The 22,676-nt window shown below is 38.5% G+C and overlaps 2 protein-coding genes across 3 annotated transcripts; both read right to left on the bottom strand.

Moving 5' to 3' along the window:
- Positions 1 to 4,146: 4,146 nt before the first annotated feature.
- LOC149835811 (HMG1/2-like protein) lies at positions 4,147 to 6,268 on the bottom strand. Of its 2 annotated transcripts, XR_016432370.1 has the most exons (8): positions 6,075 to 6,268; positions 5,817 to 5,933; positions 5,670 to 5,727; positions 5,491 to 5,535; positions 5,328 to 5,408; positions 5,153 to 5,236; positions 4,896 to 4,963; positions 4,147 to 4,284 (listed from the first exon to the last, which is right to left on the bottom strand). XR_016432370.1 is itself a non-coding variant. In XM_090008770.1 (7 exons), exons 1-7 carry the CDS (start codon positions 6,122 to 6,124, stop codon positions 4,946 to 4,948), a joined length of 453 nt encoding a protein of 150 aa, XP_089864896.1. In that variant the 5' UTR covers positions 6,125 to 6,268; the 3' UTR covers positions 4,684 to 4,945. The 2 variants fall into 2 exon arrangements, 1 of the variants encoding a protein (XP_089864896.1); XM_090008770.1 differs by lacking the exon at positions 4,147 to 4,284 and having other exon boundaries at positions 4,684 to 4,963.
- Positions 6,269 to 16,173: 9,905 nt separating this feature from the next.
- Positions 16,174 to 22,475, bottom strand: LOC149835810 (WUSCHEL-related homeobox 8-like). Its single transcript, XM_090010674.1, has 3 exons — positions 22,305 to 22,475; positions 17,790 to 18,311; positions 16,174 to 16,824 (listed from the first exon to the last, which is right to left on the bottom strand). The coding sequence occupies exons 1-3, from the start codon at positions 22,417 to 22,419 to the stop codon at positions 16,739 to 16,741; spliced, it is 723 nt and encodes a 240-aa protein (XP_089866800.1). The 5' UTR covers positions 22,420 to 22,475; the 3' UTR covers positions 16,174 to 16,738.
- Between the last annotated feature and the right edge of the window lie 201 nt (positions 22,476 to 22,676).

Here is a 22,676-nt window from a genome sequence, read left to right as displayed (position 1 = left end):
CAACACCAATCATCAATAAAGTTTTCCACAAAAATCAATCAATGGAATCAATGTCAACCAAAGGCCCAAGCATAACAGCTAAATGGCAGGGGAAATGGACAAACAAACAATGGGCAACATCAACATTTCATGAAAATCAAGGAGGAAAACCAAAGGAGCAGGCATTTTACCATTTTAAAAGATTACCAAGGACTTTAGATGAACATACATGATTGAAATGAAACAATCACCATCTGGGCCATACTTCTGTATATGTATATGATAGAAATATGTACTGACGCGTGTAGAAACCATGAACTTTTAGATTCGGCAAGGTGGTTCTGAGGCTCTCCACAACCCTTATTACCAGAGTGGTCTTCCCAATTCCCTGGTACAAGAAAATTCTCAGAATGGGATATGAAAATGTCCAATTATTTCCAGAAGAAGAAGAGAAGATGAAGAAACAGAAAAGAGAGGGTCAATTTGTTCGATTATCGTTCCTTGGGAGGTTTCAAGAGAGAGTTCATACAGGAGGTCCCGTCACCAATATGCACTTTCCCGGGCTGCCCATGCTTCCAGAGTAGGCTTGCTTTGTCTCAGTGACTCTGCTTCCTTTTTCCTTTATACCATTATAAGGTTTTCCCAACTTTTTTTTGTTTTTGGTCATCCCCAAAGAAGCCTGCAGTGCAGAGACGAGACTGGCTGCCGGTTTCTTTCATGGGAAAACCTGCCATTTTCATATGAAAAGGCTGGTCTCCCCCGGTGGCTGAGACAAACACAGCCACGGGAAAATGGTCCGTCAACGTGGCCTGCTATGGAATTCGTGTTGACTTCAAGTTCTCATGTGAAAACCCTTTCATATATCTCCCTGGGAAAGCATTTTCTAGAAAAAAAAAAGTGGGGCCCACGATGGCCCCATGGTTTCTCGTAGGCCGTGCCTTTTATGCAAAAGGAATTTCCCGGTGGGTTTCACTGCCACAGGTTAACGGAATTCAGCAGGGAGACCAGTTGTGACCGAGTCCGGACCGGGTGCAATTTGTGTATTAGGCACCTGATTGGACTCAATGAGGCCTTGGGCCCCACAACTGACAGGCCTGAGGGTGATCAGGTGCTTAATGCACAAATATTTGTGCAATCACATTGCAGCTGATCTTTTCACGTTGTATTCCGTGTCACAAATCATGTTTTGAAAAAATCTCGTCACGATGTTTTTGGTAAAAAAAACAAAAACAAAAACTCATGAAAATATCAGCATATATATAAAAATAATAAGGATTCTTATTTGGTGCTATTGAAGGCACCAAATTATTGAGTGTAAATTACCTTTTTTTTATACTGTGATTTTTTTTTAAATCCAACCGTCTGGATATGATCTGCAAAGTTTGTTTAGTAGATGCATTTCAAATACCAGCCACGTGATGACAATTAGCACCTTTCATGAAATTGTTATTAAATTAAAATAAAGTATGCCACCAACTGATTATGTAAATGCATTTCAAATACCAGCCACGGGTATAAAATGATATGTTTGTCCTTTTCTTATATTCTAGAGCACGTCATCTTATACTTTTTTGTTAAACAAATCAATAACCTGAGGATCCAATAAGATAGATGGATGGTTAGGTCATGGTATCACAATCGAAGGGTCTCAAGTTCTATTCCCACGAGGGTCATTCTTCAGCTGGCGTATCAAAAAAAACAATAAAATCAATAAATGGTGGAATTTTCACTCATGTAATTTGACTAAACAATAGTTAACTGAATGATTTTATAAATAAAATGTATCTTTGAAACATAAATTATAAAAGCAGGCAGCTAATCATAGTTGTCCAAATGTTAAGCAGTTTTTTTATAGTTGATTAGTTGCGAACCTTATTGTTAATTACCCTAAAGGTGTAAGCAGAATATGGTGGAATAAGTGCACACGCATTGATATAAAGTTAAATACCAATCCACTTTTGCTACATTAAATCTACTTCAAAGCAATGGATTTATTCTATTTACTTTTCCGAAATACCAAGGAAACCTTTTCGATTTGACTTCTGCTGCTCAGTTTAATCTGAATGTTTAACTTGGGATCAATAATATGATTAAGATTGAAACGGCTAAAATCCATAGTAATTGATAACACTAGATTCAAAAAAAAAAAAAGGAAAAAGAAAAAAGTTGTGATTTTAAGAACCCTGCATTTTTCCCGAATGACTACAAGGATGATTTGATTTTAACCAGATCAGAACTCAAGAGCAGTTCAAAGTGCCATGTGTGAAGCTCATTTCTTTCCGTTATATGTCACCAATAGTCTTCATTCATGCGGTGCTGTGCTGATGTTCAGATTTCAAGTTATCTTTTTCTCAATTCCATAATTTTGTTTTTCAGATTGGAGTCACGTTGATCTTGTTTCTTATTTTCTTACCAAAGTTTAGAAATTTTATTTCTTTAGCAACGTTTCGATTTGCATGCCCATATGCACTGAGTTCGTGCTTTGGAAGAAGGCCTTCTGTTCCAGCATATCAATCTCTTTTGAGGAGAGAGAGAGAGAGAGAGAGAGAGAGCAACTTCTTGTTTCATCATTCCACATCCAACATATCATTGCCTAAATGCAAGAATGATATCAGGATCATATCTGGTATCCTAAAAACCCTCCACCATTGACTTGATGGTTCCCTTCTCCTAGCAGACACGTGGATTTTTAATCCATTGTTAGTAGACTTCATATTATATAAAACGGTGATTCATGGTGGGCATGCAGTGACCTGCCTGTCAACTATCTAGCTTGGCATATCTACAGGTGGGTGCGTTGTTCATCTAGAGAAATGTTGAGATGGTTGGTCAATTGTTTGTGTACAATTTTTTGACAAATTTTCATTTTGAATAACTATTCTCCCAAAACAACGATAAAACTGCAGTATTAAGGAACCGAATAGATTGAAGGCTAGGCATAGTTTAGCAAAAGCTTCATCAGGACTCAAATCAAGACACGACTCCACAAAGCAAAGCCTGTGTAGATGACCAGATCCATTCGTCACAGATTTTCTCTCAGAAAGAAAAATTAGCCAACAATTATTTTACGCAGACGCACCTTGTCACCGTGCAACAGTTCAAATTTCCCGTCACTAAAAAACATGCCCCCGTGCAACCATTCAAACTATTGTTAGGTGCGGACCCTTTCAACGGATCAATTCCACAGGAGTTAGCTAATGCAAATAATTAGCATGACCTTGATCCCAACGAACCAATTAGACAATAAAATAGATGCGGGTTCCCCTTGAAGTGAAAGGTATGAATGCGAGAACTAAAAATATTCTCGAGGCATTTAATCACATCACCAATATACCAAACACTCACTGATACCTAGACCAAACCACCTTCCGAATACCTGAACACAAAATTTTTTTATGTAAAACAGAACCTCTTCGCATGGACATACCCGAAGATGAAGAAACGTCGTTTTCCAAATTTCGGTAATATAAATGATTAGCAAGTAGAAAACTACTTTAGGCAAAGCTTAGAATTGGCACGTGTTCAAGTTTAGTGCAAACCAACAAAAAGGTGCAAAAGACAGCAAATGCACGAAGGCAAAACTGCCTCTTATGGAAGGCATGTAACGGGAATGTCACCAGGTCAGGCGTCGGTTGGCACAGTTCTCCCCCCTGGACCCACTGATATAACCAATCTTGACTAGTAAGAACTTCGGAAAAAAAACGAAACACCGTCATGATTCGGCTAGCGTTTTCCAAATCGAAAAGGAGCACAGAAACAGGAGAAAAACAACAGATTATAATAAGAATAAGAATAATAATAGTAATAGTAATAATAGTAATAATAAAAGTCCTAAGTAAGAAGATCCAGATTATAAAAGTTTTCAATACCAAGATTGATGACTCCACTGCAACCAAACAATCGACAATGAACCAAAACCACTAGGCAAGCCAAGGTATAACAAACAATGCAACATCAACGCGTAATTAAATCTCATGCATCAACCACCGAAAAATAAAAATACCAACCACCAATTACCAACACGAACAAAACAACATGGCAACCAAAAAGAAGCCCAAACCTTGATAACTACTTCTAACCACAAAAGTGAACGACAAAGAATCAAAGCAACCAACGTAAAGGGCATAAACACTTCACGTCCACCAGAGTCGATGGCGAGTATGGATCGGGTGCAATCACATGGCACAAATTTTGTGCATTAAGCACCTGATAGCCATCCTAAATGCTGATTTGACGGATAGGGTGAGCAAAAGATTGATCCCGTCTTACGATCACAACAGCAACCATCATGCAAGTCCCGCTAACCTATAAAAAGAAAAATAATCAAAAACACAAAAAAAAAAAAAAATTGGCGACTGCCTCACACCTCGAGGGTCAAAAGATCCATCCAGGAAAAGTGATCAGTCCCTAACCAGATGATGATAGCCGAGTAAGAAGACCCTGTAAAATCTTCTAACAAGCGAGTAGACTACATCACATCCATTCATTTGTAGACGATCATCTGGTCAAGTCGATGACACAAACGACCAGCGCTTAATAACCGCAATCAGTCTTCCCTATTCGGATTTCGAGCACCCACAGTGACATTCTCGCAATTTAAGAGATAGTAGATAACGAAGGTCGGTAGCCAACCGACTGACGCTTCACGAATGATAACGTGAAGGACGGATTAAGGAACGAAACATTTCACCAGGTAGAACAGGCTGAGCTAAAAATTCAGGTCCAATTTGCTAATTACAGAAGAGTAACTAAAGAAATGTTGGGCGACCACCGCATGCGACAAGAAAGAAGGCCAATAGAAAGAACCATGATGTTATTCGGAATAGGATAAAAAGGCAAAACTTGAAAGTTTTAGTTTTGACATGGTCAAGTCCCCCCAGAGTGAGATGATTGTCCAAAAATCTACCCAGCTTCACCTTTTCTATCGTCACTTCTATAAGATCCTCCGATTCTTCATTTCGTAGCATCAATCTTCGTCTTCCTCCTGAACGAGGGATAAACAAATTAGACGCAGAGAGACGGACACTGATAAAAAAAGAAGTGGAGATTCGCTTCGAATCGATGCAACCACCAGAAACACCCAAAATAGCAAACCGATTAGCTAAAACGGGGAAAAGGTAACAACAAATAGGTAGAGAAGGAAATTTAAAACAGAAAACTTGTAAATAATTACCTCTCCGCTCTCGTCATCCTCATCGTTAACCTCAGACTTGGACTTGTCAGATTCCTCCTCATCAGGATCATCCAAAACACCGGACTACACATTTTTTATTCAACAACGATCAGTTAGAGACAAAAGAGGATTAAAGCCGAATAAAGATAACTTCATATTCCTCTGAGACAGCTACCTGTTTCTTATTGTAGGCAGCCAAACTCTTCTCATATTCCGTCTTTCTCTTAGCTGCCTTCGCCGCATAGGGCGCCTTGTCCTAAAATTTCAATAAAAAAAACGAATCAGTAAACGAACAAAAGTCTGTGTATATAGCATGAGGAAGAGATCTCGATTCTCACAGATTCAGACATAGTTTTCCATTTATCACCGGCAGCTTTTCCGACCTAAATACAACAAAAAAAATACATCAAAAGAGATATTGAAAAATAAACAAAAGATAGCAGGTTTTTAATCTTTTAAAAACGATAGAAAACCAAAGGAAAAAAAAGAGTTCTAATAAGCAACTCCTGAAACATACAGCGGCAACAGATTTGTTATTCGGATTCTTCTCCTTGAACTGCTGCCTGAAATCCTCCCTATGTTAAAGAATCAAAAAACGTTTAAATAAACAATCTGTTAATAGGTTAAAAGAAGGCAAACCTAAAACGAGGATGAAAAGGGTTACATGAAGACGAAGAAGGCGCTAGGCGGCCTCTTGGGCTTGTTCGGATCCTTCCCTTTCTTCGTCGCCGGTTTCTTGCTCACGCGATCGCTCCCAGAGGCCTTCCTCTTCGTCCCAAGCCTGAGATCATCATTTTCACCAGCCAGACAAAAGTCAAAACCCTATCAAGACGGAACCCTGGCGAAACCCTAGAAATGGCTTCTTCCTTCCCAAAACCGAGAAAAAAAAAGAAAAAGAAAAGGAAGAGAAAAGAAAACTCACTTGTTATCGTCCCTTTTGGCCGTATCTGCCTTCGATTTGCCTCCTTTCATCAGAAACCCTGCCGGAAAAACAAGCTCAGATCGGAAGATCGGCGGAATCCCGCTGAAAAACGGCTAAAATGAAGGAAAAAGAGAGGCGAAATGAGGGAGAAGGTAGGCAGGAAACGGAGGAGGGATTGAGAGAAAAGAGCGAGTGATGAGAGGGAGGAATTAGGGCCGTCGATAAAAAGAAGGGGTGAGGGGAAGGGATTAAAACTGAAATTACAACGCCGGATGAAATCCTGGGATTTGGGCGGGATTCGAATTTTGTCTACTGCCACGACATCGATCCGTGTGAGCAGCCGCGATTCGATGCATCCCGCCCGTTCGTGCACTGTGCTTTCGTTTGTGTTTCTTCGGGACAGGGAATAAATTACTGTAGTAGCCTCAGGCTTCTATGTCAATGGCGCCAGTAAGGTTTGACGTTTTTCACAGCTGGAGGGATAGTTTCGTCATCTTTTACGAAAAAGGGAGCTCTATATGAAATGGTTATTTTCAATGAACGGGCATCCTGTAAAGTGTGCGGGGCTATTTCGTAATTATAAAAAGTTACCGGTACTTGTAGATATTTGTTTATGAACGTTTAGGAACCACGAAACTTCCAACCCTTCTTCGCGTTTCTTTCTTAATACGCTAGCAAAATTACAGGTACCCCCTCAAAATTATAATAATTTATTTTATCAAAATTTGCTTTTATTGGTAGGTTTGGCGGAATCGATAATTTGGGCGAGTCGCTGAGGGCTTCCAGCCTATAAATTAGCCTCAAGCTCGGCCCGATCCAGGCTTTTGGCCTGGCCCCGGCCTACACAGACCGGCCCGTGTGTGTATATATATAACATAGAATTCATATTTTATATATAATTTGTATTGTATGTAACATAAAATATATTTTTATATATTATATAATAGCCCTGGCCCGACTAGGATCACAGACCTAATGGGCGAGCCACAGGCTGGGGTTTTCAAAGCGGGCTGGTCCGAATCGGGCTTTTGGCCCAATCCGTTTCCCACCCTTAGGGCCTTAGCAGTAAGTGATTGGGGGGTGTTCCCTTGGACTATCCAAAAGAATCGGTTAGCGCACCTCTACCCATCAGGAAGTATGCTGAACTTTGACCTTGCAGAATGGGACGCCACCCTATGGGTTTCGAACTTGTGACGCCCCTTTCTTCGTCGCCGGTTTCTAGCTGAGCAGAGTCCTTCTGGGGCTTGAGATCCTCGCTTTTGTGAGATAAAAGGGAGAGGGGTATGGATTTGAAATCCTATGGGTTGAAGTTAAGGGTGTCAACCGGTCGGGTTTGGCTCGGACCCGGTAGAACCAAACCAACTGATTTTCGAGTATGGTATCATGTCCGGACCTGAGTGTAATCGGATCCACTAGAAGAGAAACCATACCTGGATCCGATAAAAACAAAATGAATCAAACCCGGACCATACCCAGTAAAAAAAAAAATTTAATTTTACATTGAAAATTTGTGGGTCTTAATTGGAACTCGGGTCGGGCTCGGGTCTGGTATAAAATTTCACAAACTATACCCAGATCCTTGCATTAATCGGACCTTCGGGTCTGGACCTAGGTCTTAATCAGGTCTTATTATTTATCACCATACCCAGACCCTATAAGGTTTGGTCGGGGTCGGATCCAGGTAAACCAGACCCATTGACACCCCTAGTTGAAGTCGGACCTATGATCATCGAATCTCATGTAGGAGTAGATCTAGATCCGAAGGCATGAAAGAAGATCCCTCAGTTTTGAGAATCAAGGGTCTCAAATATGGCTGTAGAAGCTATGTTCGGATTTGGGTCATTCAGGGTCGGGTTAGAGTAGGACTTGAAACCTCTAGGATGCTTTCTTTGGGTGTTGAGCTGGGTTTTGTTGGGCATGTCCGTATACTTTTTTGTTCAACTCTAGTTTTACCTATTTTTAGTCTAGTTTTACAATTTTCAAGATAGTACACCAACAAGTAGATTTCATACATGGTTTTGGATGGGAGTAGGGCTGTCAACGGGTCAGATCTACTGTAGATCTAGGTGGGTTCAAACTCGGATCTGAGTTTGAGATGCTGGTAGGGATCTAGGCTGAATCCACCATAGAAAACCCATACTCAGGTCCCATAAGGATTACTTGAATCAGGCTTGATTTTTACCCGGTAAAATGATTTTTTTTTTGAATTGAACGAATCTTAATCAGAACTTGGGTCAAACCCGGTCTGTCATGAAATTTCACAAAACATACATGGCTCCATATACTAATCAAACCCTTTGGATCCAACCCAAATTTTAATCAGACCTTATTTATCGCCAAACCCTGACCCCATAGGGTTTGATACAGGTTGGGTCCAGGTCAAGCCCAACCCATTGACGCCCCGAATTGGGAGTGTAAGCAGAATGAACTCAGGTGATATAATGGGATGTAAGTTAATTGGATCTGGAGTTGGATTGTGACTGGAGTGAATCCTACACGGGTGTTACCTTTATCATATGTACATTTACATATGATAAATCATCATAAAAAAGGACTTTCACAACACTACTAATAGTACCTTGTTCGTCAAAGAGAAGTGGATCATCGACTGTCATGATACTAGTCTATGTAAAAGCTATAGTTAAAACTAGAAATAATCAACTTTTTTATCCTAAACCTCAAGGATTACCAATATCAGTTGTTTGACATCAAAGGCCCAGGGAAAATGTGATACTTTCTGGGCATTGAAGTCATCTCTCAAAAGAAATATGCGCTTGACCACCTCAAAGATATATTGGTAATACCAAAGTCAAGCCCATCTACAGCCTCATTGAACCCAATCACAAACTTGATGGTAAGGGAGAACCTCTCAAAGATATCAAGAGTTATCAAAAGAATATCAGCAAACTGATCTATTCTGACCGTTAGTCTTGTAAAAAAAAATACATGAGTCTTGTTAGTTGGTTCATGCATGCCCCAAAATTACACCACATGAATGCAGTACAATACATACTAAGATATATAAAAAAGAAAGAACATTGTGAGTCTTGTTAGTCAGTTCTTGCATGCACCAAAATTATGTTGGGTGTGTGGCCATTATTCGCACATCTTGGCATATCCACGAACAAGGTCCGTTTGTGGATATGCTTGGGCAATTTTCAAAATCACTTTCAAATAAAACTTTTATCTAACTGTTTTGCTTTTTGTCCGTTCCAACAATTTCGCTGAGCTTATCTGCAAAAGTTGAGCTAAAGGGAAACCAAGAGATACAAGCTATAAAATGGGACATGCTCAGCAGTCATGGGTGTGTGAACAAAACACTGAAAGTGAGCCTCTCGAAGCAAGCCTTAAAAACCCTAACATTCTTCTTCTTCTCTTGCTCGAACTACTCTCGCTTCTTCTGTTGTTGCGCCATCTATCAGTGGTATCAAAGTCAGGTTGAGATCCTTAGAGTCTGTCGCATCTTTCTTTTCTTCTGCCAATTGAAACCTGCAAGAAAAAGCGTGACAGGTTAGTCAGGCTTCAGGAAGCCCTTTGTTTTTTTTTCTGTGACTGTAAACCTGCACTGACACAGAATTTTTTTTATGCATTTTGCTTGAGGGACTCTAAGAGAGGAGACCCTTCTGAATTCTGTGCTGCTCCTACGTATCTGAAAAGAATCATACCTGTGAGAATAGTTTTTTTTTCATCTGTAGCAACCTACAATAAGAATACGAATCCAAATTAAAAAGAAGAAAACTATCCTTCATTGGTCTGTCACCAGTTTTCTTTTCCAACGACCGTTGCTATTTTATCAACGGCCTTGGCCTTTGACCGGCTTTCTCTGTTCTCTCTCTCTTCCTGAAGCCTAAAACTGTAACCGTTAGGGAAGATATCCATCGACGTTCCTGAAAAGGCAAACAAAACAAACAGTATACCGAAAAACTCATCTAAGAAAACCCTGAAAAAGGAAAACATCGGAAGACGGTCATCCGGCTATCGGTTTGATTTGGGTCTTTTCCTAGAGATAGATATGAGTCGAAAGTACCGACCCAAATACTCGACAGAGCTTCCCGTCGGAATCCCTGGCCGAAAACTTGAAAGAGGAGTTCAGCTTCTTTGGTGAACCTTCGAGTGAAGAGAGAGAAAGTTGACTGAAAAAATAAAATTTTCAGTAGACTTTAGGGTATTTATACCCTGTGGTGCGAAAAGACATTAATGCATCTCTGTTTTGTGGGTTATTCAAAAAACTACTTATAATATTTAAAATTTTAACCCGCATACCTTTTTTTTAAAATTTGCTAAAAGAGGTTTGCGTGTTGTGAAATTTCCTGAAAGTTTATGTTTTTACTAGAAATTCCATTATGAAGCCTGAGATTGTTTAAATTGTCAAAAACAACTTTTTTTTTTCAAAATTTCGGCTAAAGACCAATTATTATTTTTTTTAGTTGATTCTTATTTTTCTCAGAGTAACATTCTATAGGCTGAAATTGATTCCTATTTTTCTATTTTGTTTAAATTAAAATAAAATATACAAAATGTGACAAGATGACTAGCCGTGTGTGTGTTTCTGAACTTGCCAAAACTGACAAGTTAAATAGAACAAATGTTTCAATCTGGAAAAGAAAAATATCATTAACTCTTACACTTGAGGGTTTGAAATATGTACTATACAAACAAATAGAAAATCTTGAAGAAATAAAGTCAAAAGAGGAGAAAGAAAAATATGAAAAGTATTTAAAAGATGATCTTATGGCTAAAACAATTATACTAACATATATGGATGATGACCTGATTAGAGTCTTTGAAGACTATAAAACAGTTAATGAAATGTTGAAAGCAATTGGGTCTAAATATGATACTACATCTAAAGTACATGTTCAACTGCTATTAAAACAATACAACTCATATAAAATGAAAGAGTCAGACAACGTAGTAAATCATGTGAACCATAGGCTGGTCATGACAAAAGACTTAGCAATAGTTGGAAAAGTGATACCTGATAGGATGCAAATCTCAACAATCTTGAATAGTCTACCTGTATCTTGGAGGATGGTAACCACAACACTTAGGCTGAATATTAAAAGTCTAAACCATAATGAGTTACCTCTCCAACTGACAATAGAACATGAACACATGGTAAAGGACAAAAAGTCAGAACTTATGATAGCCCAAGATGTCTCATCCAACAATCAAGTACCCTTTAAAATGAACAACAATAACTTTAAAGGAAAAGAAAACAACAGGTTCAATAAAGAACATGAAACGAACTTCAGAAGGCCTCAGAGAAATGGACCTCAAGTAAAGTGCTTCAAATGTGAAAAGATGGGACACATCCAAAGGAACTGATATACAAAGACCTTTAATAGGAACAATGGACAACATGGAAAGCAGAACAACAAAAGAAGACCTGATAATAAAGAAGTTGTCTATGTGGTGTCTGAATGCCTCTTTGCAAACGACGAACCCTCAGGATGGTGGGTTGATTCTGGAGCAACTCGACACATAGCCCGAACCACAAATAGATCTGTAAACATGAAAGAATTAGGTCCAGGAGAACATAAGGTGTTCATGAGAAATAACTCCTACTGCGATGTACATAAAATTGGGTCTTATAGACTTAATGTAGGTGGAACAAGTGTCCTTCTTAATGAAGTTCTTTATGTACCCTCGATGAGGAGAAACTTAGTTTCTATCCCGGCATTGACTAAAAAAGGATTTGAAGTCAAATTCATTCCTGAGAAAGTCACAATAGGGAAACATAGTAGAGTCATATTTGAAGGAACATTTGTCAAAGAACATTGTATGTTTAAGTTGTGTGATAATAAAGAATCAATTTTTGCTTATATTGATTGTATCTTTAAAATTGATATAAATGCATGGCATAAAAGACTTGGACATATAAGTATAAAGAAAATAAAAAATTTAGCACAACAAGGAATAATTCCTACATTTAATGAATCACACTTTGAAAAATGTGAAACTTGTATATATAGAAAAATGGCTAGGAAACCTTTTTCACCAAATGTTGTACGTGCTAAAGAATTATTAGAAATAATTCATACTGATATTTGTGGACCATTCAGAGTCCAAACTCACAGCAAAATATTATATTTTATAACATTTATTGATGATTTCTCAAGATACAATTACTTATACCTGATTAAACATAAATCAGAAGCTCTTGAGAAATTTAAAGAATTTAAAAGTGAAGTTGAAAGGCAACTTGGAAGATATATTAAAACAATTAGGTCAGACAGGGAAGGTGAATACACATCAAATGAGTTCTGTGAATTTTGTAAAGATCTTGGCATTAACATACAAAGAACCATGTCAAGAACACCACAATAAAATGGTGTTGCAGAGAGGTGCACTAGAATCCTCTTGAACATGGTTAGAACCATGTTGACAGAAGTACAATTACCCAAAGTGTTTTGGGGTGAAGCAGTAAATACAATAATGTATACCCTGAATAGAGTGCACTGCAAAGCTATCCCAACAACTCTGTATGAAAGATGAACCAGCATGAAACCAAATTTGAGTCATCTTAGGAGATTGAGATCTTTTGCATTTGCTAAGATCTTGGATCCAACTATGAATAAGTTGGACAATAGATCTGTTAGAGGTATTTTTATCGGATATCCCAAAGGATCAAAAGACTACAAGTTATACCACGAAAGGTTGGGACTGATTAAGAGTAGAGATGTTGAGTCTCTAGAAAGACTCAACAATGAATCTAGTGGTTCTATTGAGAATTCCTTTGATTTACTAGATGATTTTGATGATCAAGATAAACAATTTGGCAATGAAACAATTGTAGATCAGTCAGGCAATGAACCAACTGATCCAGGCTCCTCTACTTCTCAAAATTTAAGCGATCATAAGAGGACTAGAGCTCCTCCATCCTATCTGGATGATTATTATGTGTATCTGACTAAAGAGTTATGTTATTCAGTAGATATAGATATAATGACCGACAATCTATCATATTATGATGCTATTAAATCACATAAAGCATTAGAATGAAAAAGGGTTATGGATCCTCTGGCTATATCTTCCTGTTTGGAGGAGGTGCAATAGCCTGGTTGTGTAAAAAGCAAGGTTGTATGGCCCTACATACTCAGGAAACTGAGTATATTGCATGTAATGCAACCACGACCTTTGCAGTGTGGATTAGAAGGTTTATCTGTGATTTAAAATTAGATCTTGTATTTGAACCTGTACACCTTTTTTGTGACAACCAAGGTGTTATCTCTCTGATAAAGAGTGAACCAAATAGCTCTAAAAGTAAGCATATAATGGTAAAATACCACTATATACATGACATGATTGAACATAATGAGATAATTGTTGATTATCTTCCATCAGCGGACATGGTAGCAGATCCTCTCACAAAAGGGATCTTTGAGGATCTGTTTACAAAACATGTGGCACATATGAGATTAAGATACTTGTGATTACGAGGCAAATCCTTATGAAAAATCCGTAATCATTGCATGAAAAGCCCACAATAGTGGAAGCAAGACCGACAGATATATGACCAAGTGGGAGATGTTGGGGTGTGTGTCTATTATCCGCACATCTCGGCATATTCACGAATAGGGCCCGTTCGTAGATATGCATGGGCAGTTTTCAAAACCACTTTCAAATAAAACCTTTATCTAACTGTTTTGCTTTTTGCCCGTTCCAACAATCTCGCTGAGCTTATCGGCAAAAGTTGAGTTAAAGGGAAACCGAGAGATGCAAGCTATAAAATGGGACATGCTCAAGAGTCATGGGTGTGTGAACAAAACACTGAAAGTGAGCCTCTTGAAGCAAGCCTTAAAAACATTAACCTTCTTCTTTTCTTGCTCGAACTACTCTCGCTTCTGCTTCTGCTGCGTGCCTCTGTTGCGCTACCCATCAAATTACACCACATGAATGTAGTACCATACATGATATATATAAAAAAAACACCTGTTCAAGGGATATGGATGAAAAGAAATAGATACAATGAAGTTGAGGGATACTCAGACACAAATTTGGCAGGAAGTCACACAGACAGAAAATCCACCACCGGGTACTGCGTATTGGTAGAAGAAAATCTAACATCCTCGAAAAGAAAGAAGCAAAGTGTCATCTCCCGCTCTAGCGCCAAAGCATAGTATCGTGTACTGGTAATGACAGCTTGCAAACTACTTAACAAGATGATATTAGAGATCGACACACCTATGAAAATGCATTGTGATAATAGGCTGCCATTCAAATAGCTGCCAATTCTGTTTTTCATGAAAGAACCAAGCACATAAAAATTGACTGTCACTATATCATATCGAAAGCCCAGGCTAAAGACATATGCACTCTTTTCACTAAAAGCTCAGACCAACTTGGCAGACATCCTCACAAAGACGGTTCCTAAGGCCCAACTCTAGATGTTCTAACCAAGTTGGGTTTGGTCTCTATCTTCTCTCCAACTTGAAAGGGGAGTGTTGGACATCTCGAGCACCTTACAACTATGTGAGGGTATCTTCTCCCTTTGGTTGGTGTTTTCCACAACAACAAGCTTATCCTTCGTCCAAGAAAGTCTCCTCCAAGGAAAGAGCATCCCCATGCAAGTCTCCTCCAAGGAAATAGCATCCCAGGATTGACATCTTGCACGTAAGGTGCTGTCATGGTTGCCATTTTGATGGCCTGATTTTCAGACAACTCTGTAAAGAAATCCTATCCATTTGAGGCTATAAATTGGTGATGAATCCTCAGTCATTGTATCAAGCTTTCTAAACTGCTCATAATGAAGGTGTTTGAGTTCCTCCGAGGATGTAGGCCGTAATGGCCAAACCAAGTTAAAAACTTTCTCTTCTCTCTCCCTTGTCCCTCTCATCCCACTCTGATCGTAACAGTGATCTTAAGAACATGCTTCTAGGTTTGAGATCTCAAATTTTTAAAATCCTGTTTTTGGCCATTGTGTTCAAACAAAATATGGATTAGATTTTTTTTTTTGCACACGTCTGAGAGGGATGTGGTTGCTTGGACCACTATGATATTGCTAGATACACTCAGAATGGGCAGGCTATTATGGGCTTTGATCAAATGAAAAAAGATACATTGAAGCATTATTTTCATCTTTATGTTCACACAGTCGAACTTTGCCTTATTATTCAAACTGCTGCAGAGACACAGCTTTGGCATGTAAGAATGGTATACAACCTGGTGTTTCTATCTAGGCCCTTTGTAAGTAAAGAACGCAGAAAGGCTCTAGTGGCCCCCCTGCTTTCTTCCTCGTCTTAGTATGTGAATTTCGGTTTCCAAGTCCCTAGCCACAGTTTGCACACTTTGAAATTGTGCAATAGATTGAGAATTTCTCAATAACATTCCATATATTATACAAACAATGAGTTTAAACAAATTGCAATGTTGGTCCCTTAAAGGCCATAAATCTGCAAATCAGAATGGATCCTGAAAACCTTGGAGCTCACTTCAAGAGGAGAGTACTGGGAAGATTAGCGCAATGAGGCTGGATTTTGATTAAAAAAAAGAAGTCCCAACAATTTCCTTTAGCACAATTGTTTTGAAAGAGACCCACGAGGTTCATCTGATCGAATGGGCTTGTGAACGTCACGACTTCAACACCCATGGGTATATAGCTTCTTGTTTAATAAGTAGGAGTCTGCCTGAGTCCGGATGGGGTGCAATCACATGGCACAAAATTTGTGCGTTAAGCACCTGATCACCCTCCATCCAGCCTTGGGCCCCCATAACTGACAGGCCCTACAGATGCGTAAGGCACAAATATTTGTGCAATAATATTGCACCTGATCTTTTCACAGTGTGCCTAACCCCAGCTTGGTTTGAAAAAAAAAAAAGTTTTGAAAGAGAGCAAAAGGGGTTTGGTGTTTATTAGTCCACTATCTAACCAACCAGCTTAAATTCTAGAAAATTTCTGCTTTTTCTCATGTTTGCCACAGGCAGAAATGTTTAGTCCTTCTCTATCCCCTCAACATATAAGTATGACCAAATGACAATCATCCTAGAACCCAAAGGTCAATGCAGGTGGAGAATTATAATGGTACATAAATTTCTTTCTTAACACAAACGTGGAATGTTTTATGCACTGTAGCATACAAAGAAAACTGGAACTTTCAGCACTCAAACAAGATCAAACATATGAACATCAATAACATGCTTTAATTTAAAAAAAGAAGAATTCTGTGTAATTAAGGATTCCACAGGGCCGACAAACCAGCACACTATCAGAATCCTACTTACAGTGAACCGAGTCATCCACTGGCTAAAACCAACATTACATTGGGGGCCGACACACCAGCACGCTATCAGAATCCTACATACAGTGAACAGAGTCATCCACTGGCTAAAACCAACATTACATTGACCAAAGAGGCTCATTATCAAAGTCGTAAAATTCAAGGAGCCAACATATTTTGTCACTGCAAGCCAATTTCAATTCTTCCCTATATCTGATTATAAACGTAAAAAAAAATAAACAGAAGCAGACATGACTTGAAGATTAGTTGCTACTGAATGCGAAACCAAGTCTTTTAAGTCTTTGAAGATCTGCTATCACTGTACCAACTGTAATGTTAACCTATGTTCTGTGCAATGTATATCAATTCTCAAAGCTCTCAATGAATCGCGAGGTGAAAGCGAAGTTCTTGAAGGCAAAAAATGATAAATAAAGATGACTAACTTCAACCGATCATGCCAAAACCTTCATTCATGTGGATCGGATTAAAGCTGCCTGGGCCTTCCATCTTTCCCATAAGGTGAACAATCTCTGCATTCAACCACCATGAGTTAGGAGCATAGTCACACATATCAGTATTGGGTATATCTTGGTGAGGCTTATAGGTTTGGTAATAAATCTCGGAAAAATCTCGAGGCTTAAAAAAAAGTATATATATATAAATAACAGAAATAAGTAAGAAGATATCGTGTTTTGATAATACATATATATTAAAAGAGATAAGTAAAACATGCAGAATAAATAAGAAAAACACATTTAAGATGCAGAAAATAAATAAAAACAGTAACAATAATTGATAATATCGCAATATTATCACAAGAATATCACAATGTTCTCGTGATAATATTACGATATTATCATATTGGCACGATATTTTACCTATAATATCGTTTGCTGAAAATACAATGATAATATCGCGATATTTTGAAAATATCATCTATATCTGTGACTATGATTAGGAGCAAGGATTAAACCTACAAAGGCACCTAGACCAGGCTATGTAGAGTTGAGTTACTAGCTGCAATGAGCCTCTTAGAGACAAGAAACGAGCTAAACAAAACTGATAAGATCCCTCAGGATCAGTAACTATAAGCTCTAAAAGGTTTCAAGGACGTTGCAAGGCTACAGTTGGATAATTGACCAGAAATTGCAGGACTATATTGGCTCGTTGGTGGATTGTCCGGTTGCATTCACAAAAGATACTTTTGGAATTTAGGGGGTGCAACCAAAAAACTGACTCAAGATTTTTCTTTCAAGAGGGTAGAAGATAAAAATCTCAAGGAATATGAAGTTGAGATTCTTACAGGGTTTCTCACTGAAAATAAACATTTCAAGATATTATCAGCAACTTAGTTTCATCTTGCTGTCACTATGACAAACTGTGGCCAAGCAGATGAAGTCCTTTGTCCATCAATTTGGTTTCGAAAATGGATAAGAATGGAAAATTCAAGATGCAAGTCCAAGCAGAAATTCTCACAAATAATGCAAGGGCGTACTTGGATTTGTCAGCATATTCTCCAAGAAAGAGAAAGGACTCAAATTTTCAGATGACTTGGAACTCTCGTTAGACTGCACACACTGCATCTTGCTGGGCTGTGGATCCAAGGTGCACATGTTGGAACTGACTTCTTGACCCTGAAAGCTTGAGTCATCCACATGCAAAGCCAGGTTTTCAGGGGAGTGCATGTTTTCCACCTTTGCTTTCTTCCCCTTTGGTGATTCCACCTCTGTCTCTACCTCAGATTCCACGTTGTTTGATGCCTGATGTTTTCTCTTTGACCGGGCTCTCCTGTTCTGGAACCAATTATACACATTGGTTTCCGAAATTGGTCCATGATGCATTAGTTCAGCAGTTATCCCTTTTATCTTTTGCTTGCTTGGTGTTCCATTTCCCTGCTCAAAGATGCTCTCGAGAATTTGAAGCTGCATTTGACTTGGCGTCCAACGCTGTCTTGCGGTGATCTTATGACCAGCAGCTCCCATCAATGGATCAGAATACATATTTCCCAACCTCATTCCTGAAACATCAAGATCAATATTAGAAAGAAATAAGTGAAATGAATATTACCTCAAGGATATTAATGGGCTTATGCACAATCAAAAGCTCCTCCAACCACTAAAAGAAATTCAGATAATAATAGCTGTGTCACACAAGCAGGAAACAAAAATATTTCACAAAAAAACTGTAACCATAATAAAGAAAAAAAATACAAAACACAAAAATGTACTATCAGTTTTCAAAAATACCACTCTGGAATGGAAGAAAATCTTGCCAAAGCTCAATAGAGACTTCCAACCTCAGCTGAAATATCCAGCAAAAGAAAAACTTCAGCGGAAAAAATACTTGATTTAAACAAAAGTGACATCTGAAACAAAATATATATACACAAATAACAGATAATGGTCACAAGTATCTACAAGAAAAGAATTGGAGGAAGGCTTAAATTTTTATGACTTGGCTTAAGGATAAATGCATATGAAATATTGTGACTCAATGACAGATCCAGCACTTGAGTCATGGTATCTGCCTCTTCCAACAATTTTGTCACATCATACATGTAGTGGGTGTTAAAATCTGGACCAGCTCCAAAAATATTTTGGTGACCATACAATGAGAATTGTCAATGGGGGTTTGAGGTGGTAGTGGAGGGATCCAGCCATCACGACGGATGGGTGGAGCCGCCGCAGTATGCACCTGTCCAGTTTTGTAATTTTCCCTTTTGTACCAGCTAGGGTTTTATGCCGTTCGCCATATGCATAGCTGCCTTTTTTTGACAGTAAGGTATGAGAGTTTCATGTGCATTGGGGCTTAGGGTTTAGAGAGCTCTGTATCTGGCTTCTGGATTTCCTCACATCTTGCTAGTGATTTTTGCTCCTTTTGCCAGTAGACGTAGGCCTGAGTGCCGAACCATGTAAATCTTATGTATTCTCTTGTTCTTTTTTTCACTTTATCTTATGGTTTGCATAACAATACAGTTGAAGACTCTCACAATAGGGTTTCCTGAACCATGTGATATATTAGAATTGCAAGTTTCTTGCACTAACAACCATATAATCCAGTCTGAAAATGATTACAAAGTTTAAAGGCACATTGCAGCTCACAGGTTACATCGGTAAGTGACCTCAACTCTACCAAGACATTACAAAGACGACAATTTCTCAAGCCAGAGTACAAAGTGCATAAGTTTTCAATGTTATATCAAGCAGCAAATATCCGCAACCATTGCAAAATCATACAGGGTTCAATTTCCACCACCTAACAAATATATTTCGCACAATTTCCTATTAGAATATGATCTGTCTTCAGAAGCAATTACTTTCACCCAGCATCCTAGTAACAGCTTGGAAAGCTGATTTTCGTCATAATCACAAACATGAATCAATTGTAAAAGACAACGATGACATCCATGAAAGAGATTGTGTTCCCAGATGCATTTGACACAAAAAAGAAATAAGTTAATGCTTCTTTCTCGTATACTTTTCGAATCCAAAAAATTTACATAATATTGGAAGTGACTGTCATAACAATTGATTTTACTAATTAATGGAATATAAACTAGATTTTTTTTTATCCCACCAATGAAATAACACCTAGTCATTCTCATCATCACTGCACTGAATCTCATGATTTAACATACACATATTCATTATTATCATCATTTCCCAATTTATGTTATTGCAGCCCTGAGTCCGCTTTAGGACATTTTGAGTGCTCGTCCAGACAACTGTGGAACAAAAGACACTTCCACTCCATAAAACTGCAAAGAAGATAAACTGAGATTTTGGGAACTTTCAAACATACATCCATGGATCCAATGAATAGGGTTAAGGTCCCATTTAGGATACCTTTATTCTTGAGTTATACAACACTTCATGTTCTTGGAAAATGTAAATGATGTAACTCACTCAGCAAGCATTTACTTGTGAGAGAAAAAGGCCTGGCCCTTGAAAAGTACTCGTCATTGCCAAGGAGACGAGTTGGATTGATTCTTTTTCAAAATGAACCACAATACCATATGGTGGTACACACTTGTTTGCATATCAGATTAACTGTACAAATGCGTTTAACATGGTCTTTTTACTATATCAGCAGGTTTTATCATATCTAATATACCATAAGATTCTCTACAACAACAACAACAACAACGCCTTCATCCCAAAACAATTGGGGTCGGCGATATGAACCAAAAAAGAAAATCATTCTGGGTCTTCCACATGAATCCTTCTCCTCCAATCATTTCTATCCAATGCCATGTCCTCGGTGAGGTTCAAAGCATGCATATCCTTTCCTATCATCTCCATCCAAGTCTTCTTAGGCCTACCCCGACCTCTTTTAACTAATATATTTTCCCATTTCTCCATCCTTCTAACTGGAGCATCATTAGGCCTTCGCCGAATATGTCCAAACCACCATAAACGATTCCCTCTCATCTTATTTTCAATGGATGCAATGCCTACCTTCTTACGTATCTCCTCGTTTCGAATCTTATCTTTTATTGTATTTCCACACATCCATCTAAGCATACGCATCTCAGCTACACTCATTTTTTGAATATGATGTCTCTTGGCAGCCCAACATTCCGTACCATATAGTAAAGCGGGCCTAATTGTCGTCCTACAAAACTTTCCCTTCAACCGCAATGGCATTCTACCATAAGATTCTCTAAGATGGTGAAAAATCGACCGCTCACAATTCATGAAGGATGATCTAAAAACAACCTATAGCACCATATTAGAGTCAACTTTAATGCCTGAAAATAGTAAATAGTAAATAGAACATGCTAAATGTGATACTTGCTTTTGGAGATTACATTTATATATTTCATGTGTATCACCATACATAATGGTGGTTCAACACCACAATAGATGCGTCCTATATATGTGAACTCAATCTGTATACTTGTATGTACAAAAATCATTCTGCAATGACAACTCGAATGTAGACAGCAAAAAAGTTTGTACTCAATTATATGCAGAAGTCATCAACTGAAAAGAGAAAGGCAACAACAGGATGCTCCATCTCCACATCAAGTAGAAGAACAGGCAATTAACCAAAAAGAAAAACAACAAGTGTTCAGATCTTTTTGTTGTCTTTTCTTTCTTTCCTGTTTATATATCATGTTCACATATAAAGAATACACAAAAGCCGATAATGGAATAAATTAAATAAGAAATTTAAGGATCCATCATTGGACAAAATTCCAGAAATTTCATGCTCCATCATTTGACAAAATTCCATATTCTTGTTATTCTACCTACCGAAAAAAAAAGTTTAAGGGTCAGTTCTTCAATGAAAGAGCAGTTGGGTATACAAAAACCGATCGCACCATAGACAAAAAGGGATCATGAACATTATCTAACAAACTTCATTCCGTAAATCAATTTTACCACAACATAATCATCATAGTAATACATAAATGGGAACAGTTGTGACAATAACAACAATAACCCACCATAAAAATATGTTAAAAAAATGCACCAATCAGAAATCAATACTCATAAATGCAACAACAATTTATGAAAATGCATAAACTTAAAATAAAGAAACAGAAAAGTGGGTCAGAGAGAAATTTAAACTCAACAACATAAGCAAACAACAAGAGCATCACAAGCGTCCATGAAGATAAAAAATTCCACGCCCCATAACCCAACACGCCCCCCCCCCCCCCCCGCGCCAAAAAAGAAAAAGAAAACAAAAACAAAAGAAAACCATAAACAAAAAAAACCAACACAAACCCTTCTAAAAGCAAAGTGGGTGTCATCTAAATAAGAAGCAAATGGCCTCAAAATCAATAATAATGTGGCCCAAAAGGAAACAGGCACCGACATTTAATCGTCCCCAAACCTTAAAAGAACAACAAAAAGAGAAGAAACTAGCGTTGCTCAAATAAACCCCGAGACCAAAGCAGAACCCCTCATAGTAATCCAAGTAAACAGACGACTGCCCGAGAAACGGTGACAAGCAAAAGGAAGTAAAGAAGAAAGGAGGAGGAGGAGGAGAGTGGGCTCACCGGCAACGGAATCCTGCTGGGCGGTCATGGCCCTGTGCATCTCCACGAGCTGCTCGCAGATGGTGGCGTAGACCGAGATTTGGCGCCTTAGCAACTCCATCTGCTCGTCTGTCATCACCTTCACGTACACCCCATTAGCAGCAGCAGCCCCATTCTGCCGCTGCAGCTGTTTCTGCTCCTTCCCTTCACAACCGTTTCTCACACCCATCCTCTCTCTCTCTCTACAGTTCACAGTTCCTTCATCCTTTGTCCCACATTACTCTTTATCTCTCTCTCTCTAAAAAAGAAGCCGCAAGGAAGTGGTGGGGGTGGGTGGGTGGGGGAGCGAGAGAGGGGAGAGATTGGCGGTCAGTGGCACGTACGATAAAGGAA

This window comes from Nuphar pumila, chromosome 6 (assembly GCF_984573655.1).
Source record: "Nuphar pumila chromosome 6, dmNupPumi1.hap1.1, whole genome shotgun sequence".
NCBI classification, from domain to species: domain Eukaryota; kingdom Viridiplantae; phylum Streptophyta; class Magnoliopsida; order Nymphaeales; family Nymphaeaceae; genus Nuphar; species Nuphar pumila.
This window is presented reverse-complemented; position numbering and strand designations above follow the sequence as displayed.

Coding starts and splice junctions, on each gene's coding strand:
- LOC149835811 (XM_090008770.1), bottom strand. CDS start 6,124: ATGAAAGGAGGCAAATCGAAGGCAGATACGGCCAAAAGGGACGATAAC. Junction 5,728..5,816: donor AGCGCCTTCTTCGTCTTCAT/GTAACCCTTTTC, acceptor TCTTTAACATAG/GGAGGATTTCAGGCAGCAGT. Junction 5,409..5,490: donor GGAAAACTATGTCTGAATCT/GTGAGAATCGAG, acceptor TTGAAATTTTAG/GACAAGGCGCCCTATGCGGC.
- LOC149835810 (XM_090010674.1), bottom strand. CDS start 22,419: ATGACAGACGAGCAGATGGAGTTGCTAAGGCGCCAAATCTCGGTCTAC. Junction 18,312..22,304: donor CCAGCAGGATTCCGTTGCCG/GTGAGCCCACTC, acceptor TTGATGTTTCAG/GAATGAGGTTGGGAAATATG. Junction 16,825..17,789: donor GAATATGCTGACAAATCCAA/GTACGCCCTTGC, acceptor GGTTGAATGCAG/AGATTGTTCACCTTATGGGA.